This window comes from Lucilia sericata, unplaced genomic scaffold (genome assembly GCF_015586225.1).
Source record: "Lucilia sericata isolate MDLA Ls3-8-SP2 unplaced genomic scaffold, ASM1558622v1 Contig000372F_arrow, whole genome shotgun sequence".
NCBI lineage: Eukaryota > Metazoa > Arthropoda > Insecta > Diptera > Calliphoridae > Lucilia > Lucilia sericata.
The window spans coordinates 172,573-198,846 of NW_023994391.1; the positions used below are offsets into that span (position 1 = coordinate 172,573).

Consider the following 26,274-nt stretch of genomic DNA (forward strand, 5'->3'; position numbering starts at 1 on the left):
TGCATACATGCAAATTACTAAATATCGCTAAGCGCTATAAAAATAAAAAGAAAATGGTGTTTGTAATGTTCAATAAATCATGGAATTGTAATAGATTTAAGCTGTTTAAATCTTTGTATTTTTTCTATTCAAGACATGAGAAAACTTATTTCTACAAATATTTGATCAATTAGAAAAGTATTAATATATGTATAAGTAGCTGGTGGAGGGTACTTAAGATTCGGCTCAGCCGAATATAGCACTCTGACTTGTTTCCTTGTTTTTATTTTATTCTGTCAGGATCAAAATATGTAAAAAATACCTTTCAATTTTTTTAAGGGATACAAATTTTAAAAGACATTTTTGACATCTTTTTATCCTGACATTATTATAAAATAAAAATAATACAAAATATTCCCCAACTCTTCTTGTTCGATTGACATCAAATTTGATATTGTTTGATCAGTAGAAGTATTTTTAAATATTTTTTGAAAAATGTACTTTTTAAAACTTTGAAATCCTTTAAAAAGAATACAAGATGTTGTCAACACAGTTTGACAACAAATTTGATTTTGTATTAAAGACAATGAAACTCTGATATTAGTACAAAGTATTGTAATGTAAAATCCCCTTTAGAGTTTATAAAAAAATGACTTTTGGAGAAACCGGTTTGTCGGTTATCCAAAAATTGGCAATTTGTGCAAAATGTGCAAAATTGCATAAAATCATCTAGAAAATTGCTGGAGAAATTTACACCTATTTAAATCGAAACTGACAAGAAATATTTCTGCGGAAAGTTTGTTCCACATACAGCAGTCTGGCTGAAGAACGATTTTTCCTGGTCTACTGACAGTTCGCTCTTAATAAATATCGTTGTGTAAAAATAATTGAACAACTAACCTAATTTCAGAAATATAAATTCCATTGTATTATCGAAAATACTTTAACAGTAAATAATATATTTTTTTACTTTTCCGATTTCTTGACGATTTAAAAATTATTTTAACGAATTTGCCGATTTTTAAGACCAGTTTTGACAATTTTATGCCAGTTTTATCTAGCAACAGTGATTATTATACATTCCATAATAATGTAATTTCTGAAACAAACCGACATCAACCCACTTTGTTGAAAGCTTTCAAGCAACTAAATAACATTTTTGTATTTTTTACGCTCTTGTCATGAGCGAAAATCTTCGTATACAGAATACTATAATCAGCGATGAAATTCAACATAATTAACGTTTATATACCAATACATCCTCCATCCTCCAAATTTTATGAGGATCGGTCCATATTTGACCACTTTGACTAATTCCTATATAAAGACTCTTTTAGACAATTGTTGTTCATCAATGAATTGCTTAAATGCATTGGAATTAAAGAAATATTCAACATAAAAGTGTCTCTATGATAAATAAATAATTTTCAAAATATACCCATGGTGTATCATACTGTTTTTTACTACCTGTTTTATTATTTTTTTAGTTAATATCTGCCTTTAATACTCATAAAATATTTTTAACATTTATGCAAAAAGTTTAGTATTATATTCATTAACAAGAAAAATTATATTAACATCCTCTATATATATAAAAATGAAATGTGTGTATGTATGTATGTATATGTATGTATGTATGTATGTATGTATGTATGTATGTATGTGCTGTATGTATGTATGTATGTAGTATGTATGTATGTAGTATGTATGATGTATGTATGTATGTATGTATGTATGTATGTCTGTATGTAGTCTGTATGTATGTATGTATGTATGTATGTATGTATGTAGTATGTATGATGTATGTATGTATGTATGTATGTATGTATGTATGATGTATGTATGTATGTATGTATGTATGTATGTATGTATGTATGTATGTATGTCTGTAGTATGTATGTATGTATGTATGTATGTATGTATGTATGTATGTATGTATGATGTATGTATGTATGTATGTATTAGTATGTATGTATGTATGTATGTATGATGTATGTTGTAGTATGTGTATGTATGTATGTATGTATGTATGTATGTATGTATGTATGTATGTATGTATGTATGTGTAGTATGTATGTATGTATGTATGTATGTATGTATGTATGTATGTTTATTTGTTTGTGCTTTATGGACTGCTAAACGGCTGGACCAATTTTCTTCAAATTTTCACAGTTTCTTCCTGTATTTCTGGAAGGAACTATAGGCTACTTTTTATGTTGAAACTAGCTAAAACCCGGCGTGCTTTGCTACTCCTGTCGATATAAAGTAAAAAATTTTCAAAATATATTGATATGCATTTTTTGTTTATAAAAATTTTATTAATATTTGTTTGTCACTATCCAAAAACATAAAGTAATAAGACAAAGAAAGTTCGATATTTAAAGTATTTTATTAATTAATGATATTTATGTACATATATTATTTCTTAATAATTATTTCTAAAGTTCGATCGCAAAAGAATATTGCCTTAGCCATTGCGTCATCAGGTATTGCAGCAACACTTTTAGATTATGCACTCAAATTACCGTTGAAAACACAATTTTCTGAAGATTATACATGTAATGTTAAGAAAAATTCTTCAATGGGTGAAATCCTGCAAACATATAAAATAATAGTGTGGAATAAATGCACCATGGCCCACAAAAAATCCTTAGAAGCGCTTGATCGCACTTTAAAGGACATGAGAAGTAATTCTAATTTATTTGGAGGTGCATTAATTCTTTTAGCGGGTGATTTTCGCCAGACACTTCCTGTGATACCTGGTTCAACACCGGCTGATGAACTCAATGCTTGCCTAAAATCATCATATCTCTGGCAACATGTTCACACGTTAAAATTAACAACAAAACAATTGCTGGATTTAGGAAATGGAAAAATGACAATTAACACAAATTAACTTTTGTAGGATCACACAATCAAAGTAAGAGTTAATATATTGTGTTTTTCCAAATCTTCAACGTAATTTCAAAAATAGGCAGTGGTTATGTGAGCGTGCTTTAATGGCACCCAAAAACATTGACGTTAATTGTATCAATAATATTATTTTGAATAGAATCGATGGTAATTTAAAAACATATAAATCCATCGATACTGTTACAAATAATGATGATGTCGTCAATGTATCCCCACGAATTGAAGTTGAAAATTGGCGTTCCAATTATTTTATTGCGAAATATTGATCCACCACGTCTTTGTAATGGTACTCGATTAACAGTTAAAAAATTAATGAACAACTTAATCGAAGCAACGATTACAACTGGCCAATATAAAGGAACGGATGTCTTACTACCTCGGATCTCAATGATAACATCGGAAATGCCATTCGACTTTAAACGGTTGCAATTTCCTACACGTTTGGCATTCGCGATGACAATAAACAAATTTCAGGGTCAATCCCTGCAAGTGTGTGGAATAAATCTCGAAAATCCATGCTTCTCACATGGTCAGCTTTATGTTGCATGCTCGCGAGTTGAGAAACCTTCAGATTTGTATATCTACGCGCCTGAGGGGAAAACGAAAAATATTGTATATCCCAAGGCTTTAGAATAGGAAATAATTATTAAGAAAAATTTTAATTGTAAATATAAATAAGTCAATTATATTTTCGTAATTTTGTAATATTTTGTAAATTTATGCTAATGAATAGGAATAAGAAATAATATATGTACATAAATATCATTAATTAATAAAATACTTTAAATATCAAACTTTCTTTGTCTTATTACTTTATGGTTTTGGATAGTGACAAACAAATATTAATAAAATTTTTATAAACAAAAAATGTATATGAATATATTTTGAAAATTTTTTATTTTATATCGATAGGAGTAGCAAAGCACGCCGGGTTTTAGCTAGTTCTTATATAAATGTCATGATGCTTTAAAATTAATTTTCTGTTCGTGTTTTCTGAATGAAGCTTACAATAAATACAATAAAAACCAAACAAAACATTCAATTTTATACTAAAAAAAATACAAATATTTTAAATCGGTTAACCGAGCCACAAAAAACGGATAAACAAGTTAACCGAAAATCTATATTTTCAAAAAATCGTTTCATGAAAAACCAAAATATGTATTAATAACCGATTTTTCGGTTAACCACATATGAATGAACAAAAACTTTAACCTTTATAAACACATTCTTTTAAATTTACTCAATAAAGTCTTTAAAATGAGCAAAACAATCAGCAAACGTTTGCGAAATTGTTAAGTTAATTTTTTCTTACAACTTATTCAATCAGCATTGAAACCATTTATACCAATCGTTTAGTATTCGTTGCTTTTGAGAGTATTCGTTGACATTTGCAGAAGACAAGCAATACAAGCATCATTTTTCGTTACACTCATTTGTTTTGAATAGTGCCGCGCATTGCATTATTAAATTAGTGCATATTGTCATTTCAAGGCTCGTTTTATGCGATTGTATTCATAATCCAAAAAATAGACATTCAAACCGTTCTCTGGTTCACATTATGGCAGAGTTTCGCAACGACCTATAAGTCCGGCAGTTCTTGACCGATAGAGCTGAAAATTTGTGTCTGGCTACTATACAATAGTACTAACCTTGGTGCAAAATTTCATCTAAATCGACTTTTTGAGTTGGGTCACTTGACACGAAATTGCCATATATATTTTTGATACAATATATGTATATGTGTTATCATTTGTAAGGCCACATCCAATGGTGAAAAATCATAAATAACGGCCTCCTTATAATTGTCATATTCCAAACAAAATATGTATATAATTGTAAGGTTTTTATAAAAATAATAAAATGCACAACATTATCAAGTTTTGTACACTGCACTACGGTTCAGACGACCACATTCTTTGACCAAAACTATTTTTTTACGTCGCATTTTAACACAATCAACATTAAATTATTCTTTAATAACAAGCCACTAAAGTTGCTTTTTTCATAAAAAATAAAATTTAATTTCGAATACAGATTTTTGCAGATTCTTTTTTCAACTTAAGCGAAAAAACAAATTAAAAAATGAATGTTGGATATAAAAGATAAAAGGAAGTACTTTAATAACACAAGTTTACAAATTAATATTTTTTGCTTGCTCATGCAATGAAACATATATTTTGGGAAAGGGCTATGTCCGGTGGTTAATTAACAATTTATATTTTTTTCCTATACGTCGAAATTTTGAGATAAAGTGGTTTTTATTAAACATCCTTCTTCTGTAGTGCTGGAAAAATATTTGAAAATGAGAATTGTTTTTTGGGTGCTTGCACATGTTTTGGGAACCTAACAACCAACTCTGAAAAAAATTCAATATTATAAAATTTAGGACTTTCTTAACCCATTTTTATACCCTACACCACTCCAGTGGGGAGGGTATATTGGGTTTGTGCTGATGTTTGTAACGCACAATAATATAGGTCCTATACCCACCTTAAAGTATACCAATCGGCTCAGAATCATTTTCTGAGTCGATTTAGCTATGTCTGTTCGTCCGTCCCACAGTGGGGCAGAATGGAAATTTTTTGGAAATAAATCTGGCATTTCTAAACGGCTGATCCGATCGGGATAAAATTTGGCGTGAGCGTAGCCAAGGAGTATTCGAGTTTAAGTTTTGAAGATGAACCCTGCAGATGCCCCAGGGACGGCGCTGTGGCGGCTCAAAGTAGGGTACCTACGACATGTAAAATTTTTAAACTCGTGCCATTTTTTTGTTTTTCACCCAAATACAAAGATTTTTATATTTTGTGAAAGCTCGACGAGATCTTGAAAAAACATGCTTGGACATACTACTTATCTCTTATAATATCCGAGTTATAGGCATTTAAAAATTTAGTGATACAAAATTTACCATACCTTGGTCCGCCTTTTTTTGAATACCGGGCGTAATTTTGGACCAAATGGACTCAATTTTTTCTTGTTAGTTAGACAACAAAATTTCCAATAATATACAAAAAATTTCAGATCAATATCGTTTACAGATCCAAAAATATACGTTTTTTAATTTAAAAATTCAAAAAATTTTAGATTTTTGGCGTTTTTTTGCCAAAAATATGTCTTAACTCTTTTATTAATAAAATAAAATTTTTATTAAGAACATATAACAATTTTATAGTTTTCTAAAAGGTATCTTTACGCAGAACGCTTTGGCGTAAAAAACTTGTCCTATTTTTTGAAAATGTTGCCACTGCGTCCTTCCGAATATGACCTATTTTTTATCAAACCTTCAACTTTGGGCGACATGTTCTAAAATCCCAAAGCTGGGATCAGAAAACTGAAAGCAGTTTTGGAAACCTCAATGTGTTTTCTATTTACTCCAAAAGTATTTTCCCAGCCCTGAAAGAAATGTGGACCCTATGGGCAAAAAAGTAAAAAATCCCATTTTTGGGATTTTCATTCCTATTTTTGGGAATTGCGGGATGCCCTTTGACCTTTTCAATTTTTTTTTTGCATATTCTTATTTGAAATGACAAATTTAACAAGCGTTGAAAATTTCATTGAGTTTTGTTCATAAATAAAGATTTTGTCATATATTACATATTTGTTTAATTTCTAAAACTATGATTTATATCAAAATTTTAATAGGATCGCAGATAGCTACAACAATTTAGTCCATATTTATCCCTTAATATAATTTTTTAGTTAGATATGGAAATTCTCGACCCTTTACAAAAAATTTCAAGCCAATATCTCAATTACATTCAAAAATATGTTCATTTAAACCTGTGTCCTTTAATTTCATCTTTTTCATATTTTAGTATTAAGTATGACAGCACATATTTAAATCTTATATTTACCTATTTTCTATTTGTTTGCTTATCCTTATAATTGAAAGGTCCTATTATGCTTAAATTTTCAAAAATTTATAACTATTTTTTACCTAAATTTTTTCGACAGATCATTTCGTTCTGTTTCGTTTATGATCATGTAGGTAAAAATATACAGGTAATGATAATTTCGATTCATTCACTAATAAGAAATATCAATGACTGAATTACAGGTTATAGTAATATAGTCCTAAATGTTAATAGGTAGACAATTCGTAATTTTTTACTTTGGAATACCTGTATCGGAAATGACAAGAATTGGTATATAAGTAAACTTCTCAGATTTTAAGTACCATATTTAATAAATCTACAATGAAGATTACATTAAAGTACGAAGAGTTGTGTTCCGTTTTATGGAGTATATCTTCAAAAGGGCCAGAAAGAATTGAAGACATTTCAAATTATATAAAAACTACATATAGTAGAAAAGTAGACAAAACAGGCATATCAAAAATTGAAAACTTTTTAAAACTTTTTGATGTAAAAAGTAAGTCTGTGGATGGAAATCAAAAGAAATTTCGATTAAAATTTTGTAGTTGGATGGAAACTACTACGGAAATCTCAACTTACAACACATCAACAGGAGCGCCTTGCAAGTCATACGAAGACTTATGTTCAAGGTAAAAAAAAGAGGGTCACACAAAAACTTTTTTCAATCTCAAATGAGGAAATTGCTGATACATTTAACGAAATGCTGAAAAAGGAAAACCAACATATGGATGTCGTACATATTGCAACTATTCTTCCTAATGCATCACCAAAACGACTTAAGCGAATTGTGGAAAGTATACCAACTCCAACATCATAATCAAATTTTACTGAAGAGGAAGCAATAGCGCTTATGTTGGAACTGGGTCTCAGTCGAAATAAGTACCAAATATTAAGGAAAGCTCTGCATGAAAAAGGACACAATATATTACCATCATACAAGGCGATCCAGGAAAAAAAAAACAAACTATCCTACTAAATCAACAAAAAATAATGAAGAATTGAAAGAACTGAGAGCTGCGGAAAAAAGCAGAATCCATGAAGAATTTAAAGTTCAGATGGGATTAAACATCGACAAACCACTTTCAAGTTGCGGTAGTACAAATGACGGTAATACGTCGAGAAGGTTTTTTCGTGATTTTGAAATTACTTCAAAAATAACTGGAATCGACAAGGAGTTGCTTCGAAGAGTTAAAACTATTTTAATGGCACTGAATAGTAAACATAAAATTAATGAAAATCGATTTGGGGAATACACATCTGAAATTTCTAAATTACTTGTATCTCTGTATCCATGGAGGGAACTAACACCAACAGTACACAAAGTATTGTGTCATGGTCAAATAATAATTGAATCGAATATTCTTCCACTTGGAGAGTTAACAGAAGAAGCCCAGGAAGCGAGGAATTGAGATTTTAAGCATGTTCAACTATTCAGCTCAAGAAAATGCTCCAGGCAATCACAGAATGAAGATATTTTTAATAGTTTACTTCTATCTTCTGATCCTGTTCTTTCAACTATGCGAAAAAGATGGATTTGTTATGAAACTCTATCATCTCAAAACAAGGAAGATTTAAAGGACTTATATTACCTTCTGGATATGTATACCGATATGACAGATTATTTTATAGAAAATAAGTAGTGTTAGGAATTAACTATATAAGTAGGTTGTAAGAATTAATTGTATTATGTTTAAGATAAACAGTTCAAATAAAAAAAGCTATTATACTAACTGATGATATTGTATTAAATTGTGTTTTATATTTCGGTGGGCGGGAAAGGTAATTTGTGTGGGGTGATTTAGGTGTTGTTGTGCGTGGCTCATAATAAAATTATAATTTTTTTATTTTATATACAATATTATAATAAAATAATTAACTAAATAATTTTTAAAAATTGTCCAAATATTTTATTCAACACAAAATGTATGTTCTGTCATACTTAATACTAAAATATGAAAAAGATGAAATTAAAGGACACAGGTTTAAATGAACATATTTTTGAATGTAATTGAGATATTGGCTTGAAATTTTTTGTAAAGGGTCGATAATTTCCATATCTAACTAAAAAATGATATTAAGGGATAAATATGGACTAAATTGTTGTAGCTATCTGCGATCCTATTAAAATTTTGATATAAATCATAGTTTTAGAAATTAAACAAATATGTAATATATGACAAAATCTTTATTTATGAACAAAACTCAATGAAATTTTCAACGCTTGTTAAATTTGTCATTTCAAATAAGAATATGCAAAAAAAAAAAAAATTTAAAAGGTCAAAGGGCATCCCGCAATTCCCAAAAATAGGAATGAAAATCCCAAAAATGGGATTTTTTACTTTTTTGCCCATAGGGTCCACATTTCTTTCAGGGCTGGGAAAATACTTTTGGAGTAAATAGAAAACATATTGAGGTTTCCAAAACTGCTTTCAGTTTTCTGATCCCAGCTTTGGGATTTTAGAACATGTCGCCCAAAGTTGAAGTTTTGATAAAAAATAGGTCATATTCGGAAGAAGGACGCAGTGGCAACATTTTCAAAAAATAGGACAAGTTTTTTACGCCAAAGCGTTCTGCGTAAAGATACCTTTTAGAAAACTATAAAATTGTTATATGTTCTTAATAAAAATTTTATTTTATTAATAAAAGAGTTAAGACACATTTTTGGCAAAAAAACGCCAAAAATCTAAAATTTTTTGAATTTTTAAATTAAAAAACGTATATTTTTGGATCTGTAAACAATATTGATCTGAAATTTTTTGTATATTATTGGAAATTTTGTTGTCTAACTAACAAGAAACTACAGGTCGCAATTTTGGAGATAATTCAATGAAATTTGGCACATGATCTTTTATGGTACCGTAAACGAAGCCTGTTGAAAATGGTTTACATCGGCCCATTATTTCACCTAGCCCCCATACAACTGAACCCGCCGAATAGTTTAATATATGTTTAATATACTCATATCTCGACAAAAAGCTGCAAAAACCAAGTTCTATACAAGATTTGATGACCCTCACGAATTCCACAATAATAGGTCCTCATATGACCCTAGCCCCTATGGAAAGCCCCCATCAAAATTTCACTTAAATGTCCACAATTTTATTCAACAATAAACGGCTTAAGTATGTATATCTGAGGCAAGGTACAATTCAATTTAAATGCTTTATTATGGAAAATAAATCACATTATATTTTTGTCAAAGGTGTAGGGTATTATATGGTCGGCCTCGCCCGACTATAATTTCTTACTTGTTTACCACTTTTTTTGTTTTTTTCCCCGATTTTTAGTAATTGTTTTGTTAGGTTTTTTAAAAATTAAAAAAATAATTTCGAAAAAATTATTGACATTTTATTCCAAAATTACAAACTTACGGATCTGTATTTATCCCCCATAATTCATTTCTTGAATTCTCATTTATACTTTTTCTAAAAAACTCTTAAAAGTGTGAGTGATAAAAATGACACATATTCACGAAGATTTAAGATTATTGCAGCGTAATTTTTCGTGACAGGAATCCATTGTTAGAGTGTTGTATGGAAGACCAGTAAAATTTAAAAAAAAAAATAACTACAAATATAAATATCCGATTTTTTCCTTTTAATTTAACCATTTTTTAGCATTTTCTTTCTTTATGAATAATGCAAAAATTCTACGTCCTAGATTTTTTTAATATTTTTTCTGGACTTAGACGGCCAAAATAAAGAAATTCATATAGGTTTTATATCATGAGCAAAATCGTTGTAAACTTACACTAGTTTAACTTACACTAATTAATGTAATAATCTGACCTAAAAAGAATGTGGGGGTACGTAAAACATGGATGTTTGGTATAACTTCTTAAATCTTTGCGATCACCAACTTCATATAAGCTTTTAAAAAAAGTCCGACCTCTTCCCAGTATGAAACTTTAAGAATCTGTTTGTCGGAAACAGTGGGATTTATTCCAACCGGCAATATTTTGCGAATTTTTGCGATTTTTGGGAAAACTGACATTTTGTTATAAAGGGGTATTTTCTTTAAATATTCCAAAATTTAGCAAATATCGTTAAATATTGGAGAATAAAAATTTAAAGTTGGATAGTAATTTATAACTATAATATGGCTTATTTAATTAATAACTCAAATTTATATTTTCGATAAATTTGAAATATATCTAAAGGTTTAAAATAGGGATGCCAATCGGGACTGGCTTTTACAAATCCCAGGATTAGGGATTTTGAAAATCCCGAAAAATTCCGGGATTTTTCGGGATTACATGAATTGAAATATTTTATATATGAAAATTTTCAAATCATCATGCTTGAAAAGAAAGTGTTTATGTATTATGAAATTTAGCAGACAGAAGATGTATTTAAATTAAAACAATCTAATTAATTATACTTTTTAAATAAAAACTTTCAGAATTTCATAATTTCTGAAACTTTTTAACTTCATAATTCCTATATAAAAATAAATATCAAGTTCCGAATTGGACGTAAGTACTTTTTAAAACCTCATACTGTTCCATGCGAACTAACAGAGCCCAATTCAGAAATTTTTCTTTGAAAAATATTTGGAATTTTACATAAATATGTATATGTTAGTTTTGGAACATAGCTAGTATTTATTGAAAATTTTATGTACATTCAGAAAAAGCTAATTTACCTTTACCGGTATTACTTAAATTTGTTGAAAGTTTGAAATGCAAAATCTTCTTGTATTAAAAAATAAAGTTTGTATTCGACTGTGCCAAAATTACACACCATCAAAATATTGTAATGTATTGATACTAATTTTTTCGGAGGAGTTCCTATTAGGTCCTTTTTGTCCAAATTTGCAGCTCTAATAGAATGTGTCTTTTAACTAGTGTTTCCAACTTACCGACACAGAATGTGTATACTTTTTGGGTCTATTACCAACATTTCCATATGTTAAAAACGAAATGAATAAATCAATTTATATGTGCATGGAATCATTCCACTTTAAAAAAATAAAACGTTAAAATATGTATAAAACTAGCTGAGCTGAATTTTGTTTTGCATAAATCAGAAATAAAATTAAATCGTAATTTGCAAATTTATGAAAATTATGGCTCAAAACAGAAAATAAAAACTTTTTTTGAAGCAAATCCCGGGATTTATTCTGAAAAATTCCGGGTTTCGGGATATCCTATCCCGGGATTAATTTTGCAAATCCCGGGATTCGGGATTTACTAATCCCGAAAAATCACGGGATTTTCGGGATTGGCATCCCAAGTTTAAAATAATAACTCCATCTTTTAAATTTCTGTTAAAACTTAAATTTCTTAACTATGTAAATTGGCATATTTTTCTGTCATTACACTTAAATTTTAAGTAAAATAGTAGATCTATTATACCATCTAGAACGCCATAAAAATATTTTTGGGACACATTTTTAGTTTTGGCCAAAAAAGTGGTCATCTGAACCATAGTACTGTTAAACGCGGATTCAAAAAACCTTTTAAATTATAAGTGTTAAAAAATTAAAATATATCTAAAAAGGAGCTTTTTTGTAACAGGTCACGAATACTCAAAATTATATATAAAATAAAACATTATAAAATAAAACAATGGTCTTTCAAGCTGGGTGAATTTTCTTTCTAAATATGTATGTATGTATGCAGTAAACCCCATAACAATATATATTTTAAGAAGGGTAATTAAAGCACCATTTCGAACGAATATAACAAAAATGTGTATTTAAAAAAATCTTAGAAATAGTCGTAATCGGTCAAAATAATCGATTATTGGGCCCGATTATTCGACTTAAGAATGTAAACTAAAATAGTTGATCGAAAAAAATCGAAAATCGATTATTGGCTTTTCATACCATTCGCGAACCCCCCATCTTTTTTGATGGTGGGTATAAAAATGTTTCCACAAATATTGCTTATATACACAGAAATTATACTGTAAAATTTTTTCACTTAGCTCCCATACAAGGTCCCTTCCCGAAAATCACACATATCTCATTATTAAATAATGGTAGCCATACAAATTTTGGCACAAATATTGCTTTTATATATAGAAATGATTTTTTCACGATCGGTACATATGTATTTGGTCATATCTCCCATAACCAGGTTCCCTTACGAAAATAATTTAAACGCACATAACTCAATACCAGACGTCGGCGCTAGTATTGTTCTGACAACGAAGATTTTCGGCAAATTACATGTACACAACACGATCGCAGACGAACTTCTAAACAAGAGCATCAAAAATACAAATATTTTATTTAGTTGCTTGACAGCATTCAACTAAGCAGGCTGATGTCGCTTTGTTAAAGAAATTGCAAACACAACTTAAAACAAATAAGAAAGTATTGTCGGGCGTGGCCGACCATATGATACCCTACACCAGTTATGAATATTAAATGTGATTTATTTTTCATAATAAAGCATTTATCTTCAATATTCCCTTGTTCCGATACATTTAAGCAATTTATGGGTGAAAAACTAATTTTCTGAAAGTGTCTTTATATGGGGGCTAGGGGCAAATATGGACAAAGCCCGATAAAACTTTTTGAATATATTTATATTTACATAATATTTTATTGTGCTGAATTTCATCGCGATAATTGTGTTTATAAGTTAATTTGGGACATTCAAGTAATTTTCTGAAGGGGACTTTGTATGGGAGCTAGGGTCAAATGGGGCCCGATCTTTATGAAATTTGGCAGGATTATCAAGACTTCTATAAAACTTAGTTGTGCCGTATTTTATCGATATATCTGTATATTTAACATAATTATGAGCTCAGAAGCCCTTTTCGGGGGGTTCTGTTCTATGGGGGCTAGGTGAAATAATGGACCGATTTTAACCATTTTCTATAGGCTTCGTCCTTGGGTCAAATAAAACGTGCGTGCCAAATTTCATCCAATTATCTTGAAAATTGCGACCTGTACCTTGCGCACAAGGTTTACATGGACAGCTAGCCAGCCAGACGGACGGACGGACATAGCTTAATCGACTCAGAAAACGATTCTAAGCCGATTGGTATACTTTAAGGTCTAGGACGAATATTTTTGTATGTTACCAACATCAGCACAAATCCAATATACCCTCCCCACTAAAGTGGTGTAGGGTATAAATACTAAAACAACTTGCAAAAACAAGAGCATAATTTACAAAAACAACATACACCCTAAATAATTTTCTAGAATGCATAACAATGAAAGTTAATAAGATCATTCTTATTTAATACTTTTTTGTACATTTTAATTTGAAATGTTGTTTCTATGTAAAGAAATCATTATTCTTATGTACATTGATTACATTTTGTTAATAAATATTCGCATTTTACAGTAATGCAATTTAATCTTCAAAATTAAAAATAACCAAATATTTTTTTCAGTGCGTGTGTAGTGCTGATTTTTTTATCTGCCTCTCTATACGCCGGTATGTGCTCAATACCAAATAATGATATCTATACAAAATTTGCAACAAATATTACTTTTGTATACAAAAATGTATATAGATAGCTATATAGATACAAATTTTGACAGAAATATAGCTTTTATCTACAGAAATGTTACTGTAAAACCGCGATCGGCAGACATATACTACCACATTTTGCTCTTGTATAAGTGTAAGAGCGAAAAAAACAAGAAATGAGAAATTGTTGTACTCTCATCCTCACAACAATGCATGCTTGGAAAACTGAAATTTAGAAATAATATTAATCTAAAACAAAACTAATATTTTTTTAGTTTAAAAGTAGCAAATATTTTTTGGGCTTATTTGCACATATTTATTTTAAATATTGAAATAGAAATATGAGCTTTTTAATTAAATTTTTAATAAAATATATACCTATTAAGGGAAAAGATTTAACATAATTGCATATATATTTTGGTAAATTATTGTAATTTGCTACTTTAGTTGTTTATAATTCTAAAAACTACTTAATATGTAGTGTAGATGCTAAAAAAGTACAACAATAATTAGAATTATCTATCCCTGCCTTAATATATTTTCGTTAATTTTCATTGTAAAAGCAAGAAACGAGTGACGACACAACCTCCTTCAATAACAGCTCATATGAGGCTGAATTGTGTTTTCTATGCGTGTGAGTAGTCTGTGTAAATTTAGTAACGGCCAAAATACGCAGTGTATAGGAGTTGCCGATCGTGGCTGTAAAAACACTTTAACCGTATATAATTAATTGATATTTTTTTAGTAAAATGAATTTAGTATACAGCATGTTTTTCTAAAACGAAAATTTGTCTTCGTTCTTAAAAATAACGAACGAATTGGCTTTACGTTTTTGTAACGAAAAAATAAATTTTCATGTGAGTGGCAACGAAAGAGCTTTATTTTTCCATATATTTTTGGTTTCTAGAAAATGAATTCGTTCGTAATAAACGAAAAAAATGTCAGAAATAGACGATAGGCAAATGCCTTTCGTTTGCCCAAAAAACAACGAAAATTATACCAAAATACGAAATAATATGTGGCCACTTGAACCTGAATACAATTTGCAATACAAACCTTAAAATTTCTTGAGACATTGCATACAAGTTTCATGTTGTTTAAAAAAAAAACATTTTTTTTATAATTTTAATTTTTTTGTAAAATTGTTTTATTTTTGTTTATTTTTTAGGGTTAACACCAAACACCTTATTACTACATGAAAAAATATTTAAAATTTCAGAAATGAAATACGTAGGCAATAATGTTCTGTTACGATAGAAAAAGCTCATTTCATTTTAGACATTTTTAAACGAAAACTTTCAAATGTTTTATAAAAACCTAATTTTAAACTCGTAATAAAATGAAATGTTCGTGTGAGAACTAAATTGTTTTAGAACAAGTAAGAGTGCTATATTCGGCTGTGCCGAATCTTATATACCCTTCACCACAGTGTATTTAAAAAATGTCAATTCTATAAAATTTTAATTTATTTCATTTTCCGGTTTATATCATTATTATAGCAATAGCAAAAAGAACAACAACAACGCTAAACGAAATAAACACACAAAAAAACAAAATACACAAGGCCAGTGTTGCCACTTTGGTTATTATTAACCAAAAGTGGTTATTATACCCACCATCAAAAAATATGGGGGGTATATTGATTTTGTCATTCCGTGTGTAACACATCGAAATATTGTTCACAGACCCCATAAAGTATATATATTCTGGGACCTCGTAAGATTCTAAGACTATCTAGCTATGTCCGTCCGTCTGTCCGTCTGTCTGTTGTTGGCACGATAGCGTCCACAAAAAAAAGAGATATTGAGATGAAATTTTCCCAAAATATTTTTTATTGATCAGAAATGTTTGGTATTGAAAATGGGCAAAATCGGTCAACGATTTCACATAGCCCCCATACAAATGTACCCCCCGGAATATTGTATAAAGAGCTTCAAACATTCACAAATTCGTTGTTTATGAAGCAAATGGCACAAAATTTCGCATAAGTAAGTTTTTTGACCTCCGAAATAAAATTCTGAATTATGTCGGACATAGGACCACAATTGGCCCTAACCCCCATATAAGGCCCCCTTTTGAAAATTACTATAATTCTGATTACCGGCTTAAACATACGAATATAGCGATGAAATTTGACTCACATAGGTTTCATGCAAGCCAATATCTCTTCACCAAACTATATGTGGATCGGTCCATAATTGACCCTACCCCGCATATAAGGTCCCCTTCAGAAAATGACTTTAACGCTCATTATTGGCGTAAAAATACAAGTATAGCGATGAAATTTGACATAAGTAAGTTCTATACGAGTAAAAATCTCTACACAAAATTCTATGTGCATCGGTCCATAATTGACCCTACCCCCCATATAAGGTCCCCTCCATAAAATTACTTCAACGCTCATTATTGGCGTAAAAATACGAGTATAGCGATGAAATTTCACAGAAGTATGTTTTATATGAGCCAAAATCTCTCTACAAAATTGTATGTGGATCGGTCCATAATTGGCCCTACCCCCCAATAAAATGGTCCCCTTTTGAAAATGACTATAATGCTGATTACTGGCTTAAACATACGAATATAGAGATGAAATTTGCCACACGTAAGTTTCATGCAAGCCAATATCTCTCCACCAAACTATATGTGGATCGGTCCATAATTGACCCTACCCCCCATATAAGGTCCCCTCCATAAAATGACTTTAACACTCATTATTGGCGTAAAACTACGAGTATAGCGATGAAATTTGATATAAGTAAATTTTATATGAGTGAAATTCTCTCCAATAAATTTTATGTGGATCGGTCCATAATTGACCTTACCCCCCATATAAGGTCCCCTTCAGAAAATGACTTTTAGACCCATTACTGATTTAAAAAAAAAACGAGTATTCGACTCAAGTAAGTTCCTTGCAAGCCAAAATCACTTAACCAAATTTTTTGTGGATCGGGCCTTAACTGAACAACCCCCCCCCCCCCACATATAAGGTCCCCATCAGAAAAATAATTTAACGCTCATTACTGGCTTAAACGAGTAAAGCGATGAAATTCGATATAAACGTGACCTGTATGAACCAAGATTGTTCTACAAATTTTTACGAGGATCGAGGATAATTGGCCCTCCCCCATATAAGGCCCCTTCAGAAAATGACTTTAAAACTCAGTACTGGCTTAAAAATGCTAGTAGATCAATGAAATTCGACATAAACTAGTTTTGTTTGATCTAACATCTCTCTACAAAATGTTGTGGGGGTCGACCCATAATTGACCCTACCCATTTAAGGTACCCATCAGAAAAATACTTTAACGCTTATTACTGGCTTAAAAATGCGAGTACAGCGATGGAATTCGACACTGATAAGTCTCTACCAATTTTTATGATGATCAGTCCATAATTACCCCACCGAAAATGATTACAATGATCATTACTGGTTGGAAATTTTACATGAATATAATTCGTTCTACGAGATTTAAGGATGATCGGTTCATAATTAATCTTTTCCCCCATACAAGGTCCCCTTAAGGAAATTACTTTAACTGCCTGAAAATACGGATACTGCAATGCAATTCGAAATAAACTGAACTGAAATCTTCCTACCGACTTTTATGAGAATTCATCCATATATGTATAAATAACCCTACTCCCTATACAAATTAGTATTTTTAATTCGAAAGAGCACTGTCAATAGTTGAACCCCCATTAATAGACCTATTTCAAATATTACCGTGATGTTCACATTAGTATCGATATATAATAATAAAATATTCAAAATATCAAAGTTTATTTATATGGCAGTAATTTGATGGTGGGTATATAAGATTCGGCATAGCCGAATATAACACTCTTACTTGTTGGACTTCAACAAGTCCACATACACATGAAACTGGAGATCGTTTATAGTAAATCTTCGTTCTCAGTTTTTAATTTTCTGATCCTTTCTTTTTTTAAAGGACTCCAAAGTTTCAAGGATGTACAAATTTATAAAAAATTAAATAAATAAATTTGATTCTTTCATATTTTAGTATAATTCTAACAAATTCCCAATTAGTACCAGAAGGAACAATTATTATAAAAAAAAACTAAATTTATATAATAAAAAAGTATTTAAGCTATACTAAATAAAGATATAAAAGAAAGAAGAAATATAAAAATATATTATGGAGAAAAATGAATACGTTTACTCTGCCGCTTGTACGGGGAACAAATCTAGGTGCCTATCTAAGAAGTGTATTTTCATTGACATATTCACACCCATTTCACCGAAGTTGCGAACGAGATTGCGGACGATTTCTTCGTAGTTTTCAGATTTTCTATTACCTAAGAAATTTTTTATTCTCCCTCCAACTATTTTTCTTAATAGATGATAGAAGGTTTGGAAATTCCTTGCAATTTAACAATTTTTTTAGTTGGGGTCCATTAAAAACACCTTAAAGTATAAAAGATTACTTAGGGTAATGCAATAATATAAGTATTTAGCAATCGAACCTACCGGCGTCAATCTTTGCTTCGCTTAATTTGGGAAAAAAATTTTTCAAGTGCACCATAGCTGCACTGTCAACGTCGAGTGCACGAACAAAATTTCTTATAAGTCCCAATTTAATGTGTAGCGGTGGAAGTATTATTTTTGATGACGGCACGAGCGGAATATTCTCAATGCTATCCTGTCCAAGCTGATGAACAATACGAGGCTGCCATTTGTGGTCGGTGTAATAAGATCTTTGCGCCGACCTTCTCAAAGACACAAAAAACATTGGTGTTTGGCAAACCCTTTTTTTAAACCAATTAAAATGGCAACTATTTTCAGGTCAGAACAAATCATCGAACAATGTCGGTCATAATTTATTAATTTTAGAATAGCGCTTATATTTTCATAATTTTCTTTAACATCTGTACCATAAATAATTGGCACTGATGGATACACATTACCTACGTGAAGCAACACACCTTTGAGGCTCTTCGTTGATCCATCTATAAAGAGGCGCCATTCATTTGGGTCATAGGAATGGCCAATAGTTTCGAAAAGTTTTTCAACATCATCTGCGTAAGTGATGCCAGTTTGGTCATCCACTTTGAAACATGCGTCAAATGATTGCTCGTTTGAACGCTTTCAGACTGATGTTACCCGAAAATCTTCAGAAACCAATTTCCACTGTTCTAATCGGGAACCTAATACTTCAGCACTTCTTTGCGAAATATTTGTGTCACGCACGAGATCATCAAAATCCGCTTGGGTTATAAAATGCGGCGATGGATCGGCTAGCATATTTCCTATTGGTAAAAACTCCGAATAAAGTTCTGATCTAGAGCCGATACTCAGTAATTCTAAATCATCACATGGAATTGTGCGAACCTCTTCCGATGGAGACTTTGGATTTGATGTTGAACGTAGTACCGCGGGCTGCACTGAATCACATTTATGGTAAACGATTTTCTCCCTATCTTGATTCTTCAGCCTGATGGTATTCGGCTGATTTCGGCAAAAGTAACACAAATCGCGCGAATGCTCACTCCGCTTCAACCAAATTACTGGGTACACATATTTTATTGGGAACTGCTTAGATCGTAGTAGCCCCTTGTAACAATAATTACACAGAACTTCTGGTATATACCATGCCTTCGGAACCAAGTTTATTAAAAAATATTGTTCATACTTATTTTTCCTTTGTTACATTTTTTCCTTTATTAAAAGGTACAAATAAACCACAAACAACACAAAATTTGTTTTGATTAGTACATTCCATATTACTTTTTAAAAACGACCACTTATTAAAAATTATTTATAAGAATTTTGACCAAGGTTGGCAACCGTTATCGCTAAGCTATCGTTACCGCTAAAATACCTTTTCAGCACAACTACCGTTACCGCTAAAATACCGATACCGAAATAAGCCAAAATACCGATAACGCTAAAATATCAATACCGAAATAAGTTAAAATACCGATAACGCTAAAATACCAATACCGAAATATGCCAAAATACCGATAACGCTAAAATATCAATACCGATATTTTATTAAAATAAACTAAAATTTCCAAAAAGTACAAAACTCTTCACTTTATTAATATTGTTAACATCACTGGCGTTTTTTATTTCTTTCTCAAACATTGGCAACCTTATTTTTCGTTTTGTTTTCTTGTTCACTTTTCTTCTTTACCAAAATTGTCTTTATATTGAGACAATAATGGTCATGTAAAAAATGAATGCAAGACAGATGATCATTTCGTTTTCAAAATATGAGTTTTTTAGTATACAGTAAATGTCAAACTCCATACAAACACACTGACAGAAAAATATAAAACTGTTACCATATTAATTCGCTTAAGAATGAGAGCAAACAATATAAATAACTGTTTTTTGTGTCAAAAAAACATATATTTTTTATTTGCAATTTAAAATTTGAAAGAAACGAAACAGCAACATAAATAAATTAGAAATAAAAGAAACTTGTCAGATTTGCGTTCAAATAATTATAAAAAGTGTAAAATGCCTCGTCAAAAAAGTTTTTTATACAGAAAATTTTTTAGAGTTGAAGCCAACACCAATTACAACAAGTGCACAATAATAGAAAATGAACGTGTTTGTGGGAAAATCTTAAGGGTAATTATTTAAGACATTGGACAAAATTCTGTTCGGTATAAGAACACTTGAGGGGTGAGGAAACAAAGGTAGCAATCGCCACCATGGTATTTTTCAAATTGAATAAGCGAAAACAGTATTTTTAAAGATAGTTTTTAATTTATATTTCAGTTTTTCTGCATATTTAGCATAATGGAATTAGAAGAAGATCTAAACAAGTTTGAAACTAATTCACATAGAAGTTTGTTGGCAAATAGGATCCAAAGTTTTTAGGAAAGGTCTTAAATGAAATAGATATTGCTGCCTTAGTTTCTACAACCCTCACTGAATGTTTTGATATCGACACAGGTTAAATTTTAAACTATAATATAGATTATATATACATATATGTATATACATATTTATACTATAGACTAGACTACAGACTAGACTAGACTATAAACTAGACTATAGAGTAGACTATAGACTAGACTATAGACTAAACTATAGACTAGACTATAGACTAGACTATAGACTAGACTATAGACTATACTATAGACTAGACTATAGACTATACTATAGACTAGACTATAGACTAGACTATAGACTATAGACTAGACTATAGACTAGACTATATACTAGACTATAGACTATAGACTAGACTAAACTATAGACTAGACTATAGACTAGACTATAGACTAGACTATAGACTAGACTATAGACTAGACTATAGACTAGACTATAGACTAGACTATAGACTATACTATAGACTAGACTATAGACTAGACTATAGACTATAGACTAGACTATAGACTAGACTATAGACTAGACTATATACTAGACTATAGACTAGACTATCGACCAGACTATATCCTATATTATAGATTAGACTATATACTAGACTATCGACCAGAATATAGACTAGACTAGACTATAGACTATGTTATAGATTACACTATATACTAGACTATCGACCAGACAATAGACTGATATAGACTGGAATATAAAATAAGCCTTAGGCTAGACTATAACTAAAGTCTTGTCTATAGACTAGATGATAGACTAGACTAGGCTCTTAACTAGACTACAAACTAGAATATATTCTAGGGGAATAGAGTATATGCCTTTATTCTAGGCTATAGTCTAATCTATAATCTGGCCTATTTTATAGTCCAGTCTATACATCGTTAGTCTTTATCTGTTTATTACGAGTGTCGACAATTAAATTTCTAGTAAAGAATTTTAATTAACCTTTGTATAAAATTATCGTTTATTTATTGTATTATATTTTTTATAGAGTGACCACGGATCGAACTTAGCGAGTCATATAAAATCCGTCCACAAAAGTACTTGGGCCAAAATAGAAAAAAATTCTATAACAGAACCAGAGAATCAACCCTCAACTTCGAACAGATCTGTTGCAAACATGCTCCAGACTAAAATAGCCATTAATATTAACAAAGAAGTTTTACTTAAATCCTGTGTAGAGCTCTGTTCTGTGAATGGAAGACCATTTTCTATTGTGGAGGACTCAGGATTTCGTAGCATTGTAGACCCAATTATACAAAAATTAGATATGACTTTGAATCGTCGGGTCGTTAAAGATCAAGTACTTCGGAAATTCGATGGTATTGTAAATACAATTTCTAATGAGATTAGTGGCAAATTACTATCTCTTAAAATTGATGGCCTCACACATTTGAATAGAGCATTTCTCGGTTAGTATTTCTAAATTATATATACTAAGACTCTGATTTGCGTCGTTTTTAACTTTTTTCGATTCTATTTTGACTGTTAAAATTTCGATTTGCACTGTAATAATTTTATTATCGTCGTAGCACGAAATTTACTTTTGTTTTGAAATAAACATTTATTTATTAATTTTTGTTATTTTGAGCACAATTTAGTCCAAATTTATTAAATATGTTCGAATTGCGTTCCTATCTATGACATATATCGGGGTCTTAGAAAACATTTTAAAACTCATGTACACAAAGCTGAATTGTTTGTTATGTTAAGGTATCAATGTGCAGTATATTAAGAATAAAAAAATTGTTCTTCGGACTTTAGCTGTGGCAGAATTATTCGAACGCCACACAGCTGAATATCTCAAAGACGTTATTTTAACCACCCTCAAGAAATACAAGATATCAGCAGACCAAATTTATACATGCACCACCGACAACGGTCGGAATATGCTTAAATGTGTTTCGCTAATAAACGAAAATGTAACCGAATTAGAAGACGAGGTGATAAATGAAGAATTTGATGACACTTTGAATGATTTTAAATTAAATACAAGATGTATAGGTAAGTTTTTTTGTTCATGAAATCTATTGTTGAAGCTATGAATTATTTTTTATCTACAAAACATTTTTTATTTGAAAATAAAACTTTAACCACTCTACTTTCAATCGAACCCGAACTTCGGCAAATTTAAAAGTTCGGCCAAACTATTTTCGGTTTTTGAAGTTCAGTGAACCCGAACTTTATGTTATTTAATGAAAAATATGCATTTATGATTAAAAAGTAACAAATATGTAACATTCAAAAACAAGTTGCCATCAAAATATTAACATAGGAGAGATTTTTTGAAATCGGTCTTTAATTGGGTTTGAATAAATTAGGGATTGAAATTTTCAGAACGTTCAAATGTGGACCGATTTTCACAATTTTCAATACCAATAAAATATTTAAACATAAATTTTCTTTAATTTTTTGTAAAATAAAATTCCCTTTTTTTTAAACATCGTTTTATAATAAAAAAAAACTAGGATTAAATGCTTAATTTTAAAGTTAAAACTCAAATTAAATATAGCTAATTTTTATTAAAGATTGGGCTTTCATAAAATAATTATTTTGTTTCAGTATAAGAAAACAAATTTTGTATGAAAATTTTGTTTTATAAACCTTTTATAAAATAAAAGTTTGATTATGAATTGGGGGTTATAATCGAAACTACATACATAATTCTATATTTTTTTTAGTTAAATGAAATTTTTAGTATCTTAAAAGATATTGAAGTATTTAAAATGTTTGACTTTTCTTAGCTTTTAATAGTATCTTAGCTAAAAATGTTATTTATGTTTTGGAATACTCGTTAACAGTTTTTCAAAATAGCAGAAAATTTAAACAAGTTAAAAGGGCACTATTTTTACCAACACCATTTTAAATTTTAGAATTTACATTTCAGAAATGTGTATATACATACATATCGTCACCTAAAACGCAAACGGCCCTATTTAACATTTTTAAAATTTTACAGGAGAAGCAAAAAACTATTTAAATTGGAAAGTTTGTTTCTATCAGCGCGATTTATTTTTATAAAATAAACAAATTGTTTAATAGTTAAACCTATTATTTGTTATGATAATTGACATTGGCGTACATAAAAATGGATAAATTGGACTTTTTACCTTTAATATTTAAATGTTTTTGTAGATAGGGCCTTTTGCTAATTTTGGCCGGAGGAGTCTAATTTCTTTTGTGGACATTTGTTTTGATGCAGTACATTAGAATCTGCAATAAAATCGATTTTGGATTTTTGGTTAGTTAGGGCCGTTTGCGTTTCAAGTGACGATATATACTGTCTTATTCATAACAATTCATCAATGGTTTATGGAGCAAATTATGTTTTGAAAATTTGTCTTTTTTTAATTTATACTTATGTAAACTCTACAATTTGAATATCATTGAGATATTTTCGCTCGTTTTAGGAGTTCGATGTGCTGCACATACTCTGCAATTAGCTGTTAATTGCGTTTTAAAAGAAAAACTAATGGAGAAGGTAACGTCGACCGTAAGAACCGTGGTTAAAAAACTTAGAACTCCTAATGTTGGCATTCTGTTGAAAAATGAGGGATTAAACAAACCGACAATTGATTGCGTAACACGTTGGTCTTCTACTTATGAAATGCTGGAATCAATTAACGGAAATAAAATAAAACAATTTTGCCAGGAAATGTCTCAAAAAAGTGATGACTTTTTTATTTCACAAGAAATGTGGAAGAGCATCTCAGATGCCGTTGATACGTTGCGACCCGCCAATATTGCCACTAAAACGTTGCAAATGGAGCAACTTACATTTGGCGATGCGTATGCCGCTTGGTGCAATTGCAAATTGCAATTGCAAAAAATTAAAACAAATTTTTCCAATAATTTAATAGAACATATGAAAAATAAGGAAAATATTTTATTTGAAAATGACGCGTTCATTGGTGCAATATTTATGGATCCACGCTGGAACGTGGTACTTAAAAACTCTTTAAAGGAACGTGCCATAGAACACGTTATTTCTGTAATAGATAAAATGAATAGTCTTACTCAGACCGATTGCATACTTGTAACCGATGGTGAAATGAATAATAGTTCATCGTCTATAGACAGTTTGGAAGCAATATTACAAAATATAGAAAAGGAAAATTATGGCAAAAATGCATCAATAAGAGAATTATTAAACGAATTTTCAAAAGAAAAAAGACTCTGTCTTCATGACAACGTTATTCAATGGTGGGAAGACAGAAGAGAAATAAAATCACAGCTGTACAATATTGCAATGGTTCTACTTGCCGTTCCAGCAACGCAAGTCAGTGTGGAACGTCTTTTTTCTGGTGTTAAATTTTTAATGAATCCAAGCCGAAATCGTCTGGATGAAGATAGTTTAAATGCAATAGTGGTGATACGCTCCAACAAGGACTTATTTTAACATGATAACTTTATATGTATTTCTTTATTTTAAATTAACACAAATATTTTACAGCATTCATAGCTCTATTAAACAACTTTATATTTAGACATTCCAATTTAAATTATATTTCTGAAATCCAATTGCATTTTTTTATAAATAAATTAGAATATGTATATGTATTTATAAATAAATACAAATTCGATAATTTGGTATTTGTTTTTGAAAATAATATTTTTGTTCTTTACTTTTCTAGGAAAAAATTCAATAAAATCGAAACTGAAAATGCCTTTAAAAAATACTTCTTCTTTCTCAATCTGTAGAGAAACTTAAAATCGGTTGAGAATCAACTAAGTTTCTGACTTATATGTGCTTAAAGGTACGAAACCCCGGTTTTATACGTATCTTAAGATTTTGCATGTGTTTGGCAAATTAAAAAAAAACAGATTCGTGTTCTACTCGGATCCACCTTTCAGAAAAATAGTATAGATATTTGTTTTGGTCGCATATTGTAATAATTGTTAAAAACGAAATCCATACAATTTTGAATTTAATTTATTTATTTCTGAACATTATTTTTTACTTTTAATTTATTAATTAATGAATTAAGGTTGTTATTTAATGTTTCTATATAAAAATTTAATTCCTCGTAAAACTGTTAAAATTATGAGCGCATTAGTAAATGCAGTTGCAAGAGTATTTTGTAATGCTACGAAATGTTGTGTAAATTTGCTCGACACTGTTTTTAAGTTAAACTTAAAAAAAATACGTAAAACAATAATACCAATGTTATTTTTGTTGTATTTAAAAGTTTGCTTATGCAGTGGAT

At 30.0% G+C, this 26,274-nt stretch overlaps 2 protein-coding genes across 6 annotated transcripts in view; one reads left to right on the forward strand and one right to left on the reverse strand.

Annotated features, from left to right (window-relative positions):
• Positions 1 to 26,274, reverse strand: part of LOC119604231 (epidermal growth factor receptor kinase substrate 8) — a 266,733-nt gene that overhangs the window by 141,215 nt on the left and 99,244 nt on the right. The window lies entirely within an intron of this gene.
• On the forward strand, positions 20,358 to 25,512 carry LOC119604232. Its single transcript, XM_037956720.1, has 4 exons — positions 20,358 to 20,803; positions 22,059 to 22,479; positions 22,781 to 23,071; positions 24,478 to 25,512. Exons 1-4 carry the CDS (start codon positions 20,690 to 20,692, stop codon positions 25,464 to 25,466), a joined length of 1,815 nt encoding a protein of 604 aa, XP_037812648.1. The 5' UTR covers positions 20,358 to 20,689; the 3' UTR covers positions 25,467 to 25,512.

Bases quoted from the DNA above. Each gene is read 5' to 3' on its own strand.
- LOC119604232 (XM_037956720.1), top strand. From the start codon at position 20,690: ATGCCTCGTCAAAAAAGTTTTTTATACAGAAAATTTTTTAGAGTTGAA. The intron at 20,804-22,058 runs GTAATTATTTAA...TATTTTTTATAG, and splicing joins TTTGTGGGAAAATCTTAAGG to AGTGACCACGGATCGAACTT. The intron at 22,480-22,780 runs GTTAGTATTTCT...TGTTATGTTAAG, and splicing joins TTTGAATAGAGCATTTCTCG to GTATCAATGTGCAGTATATT.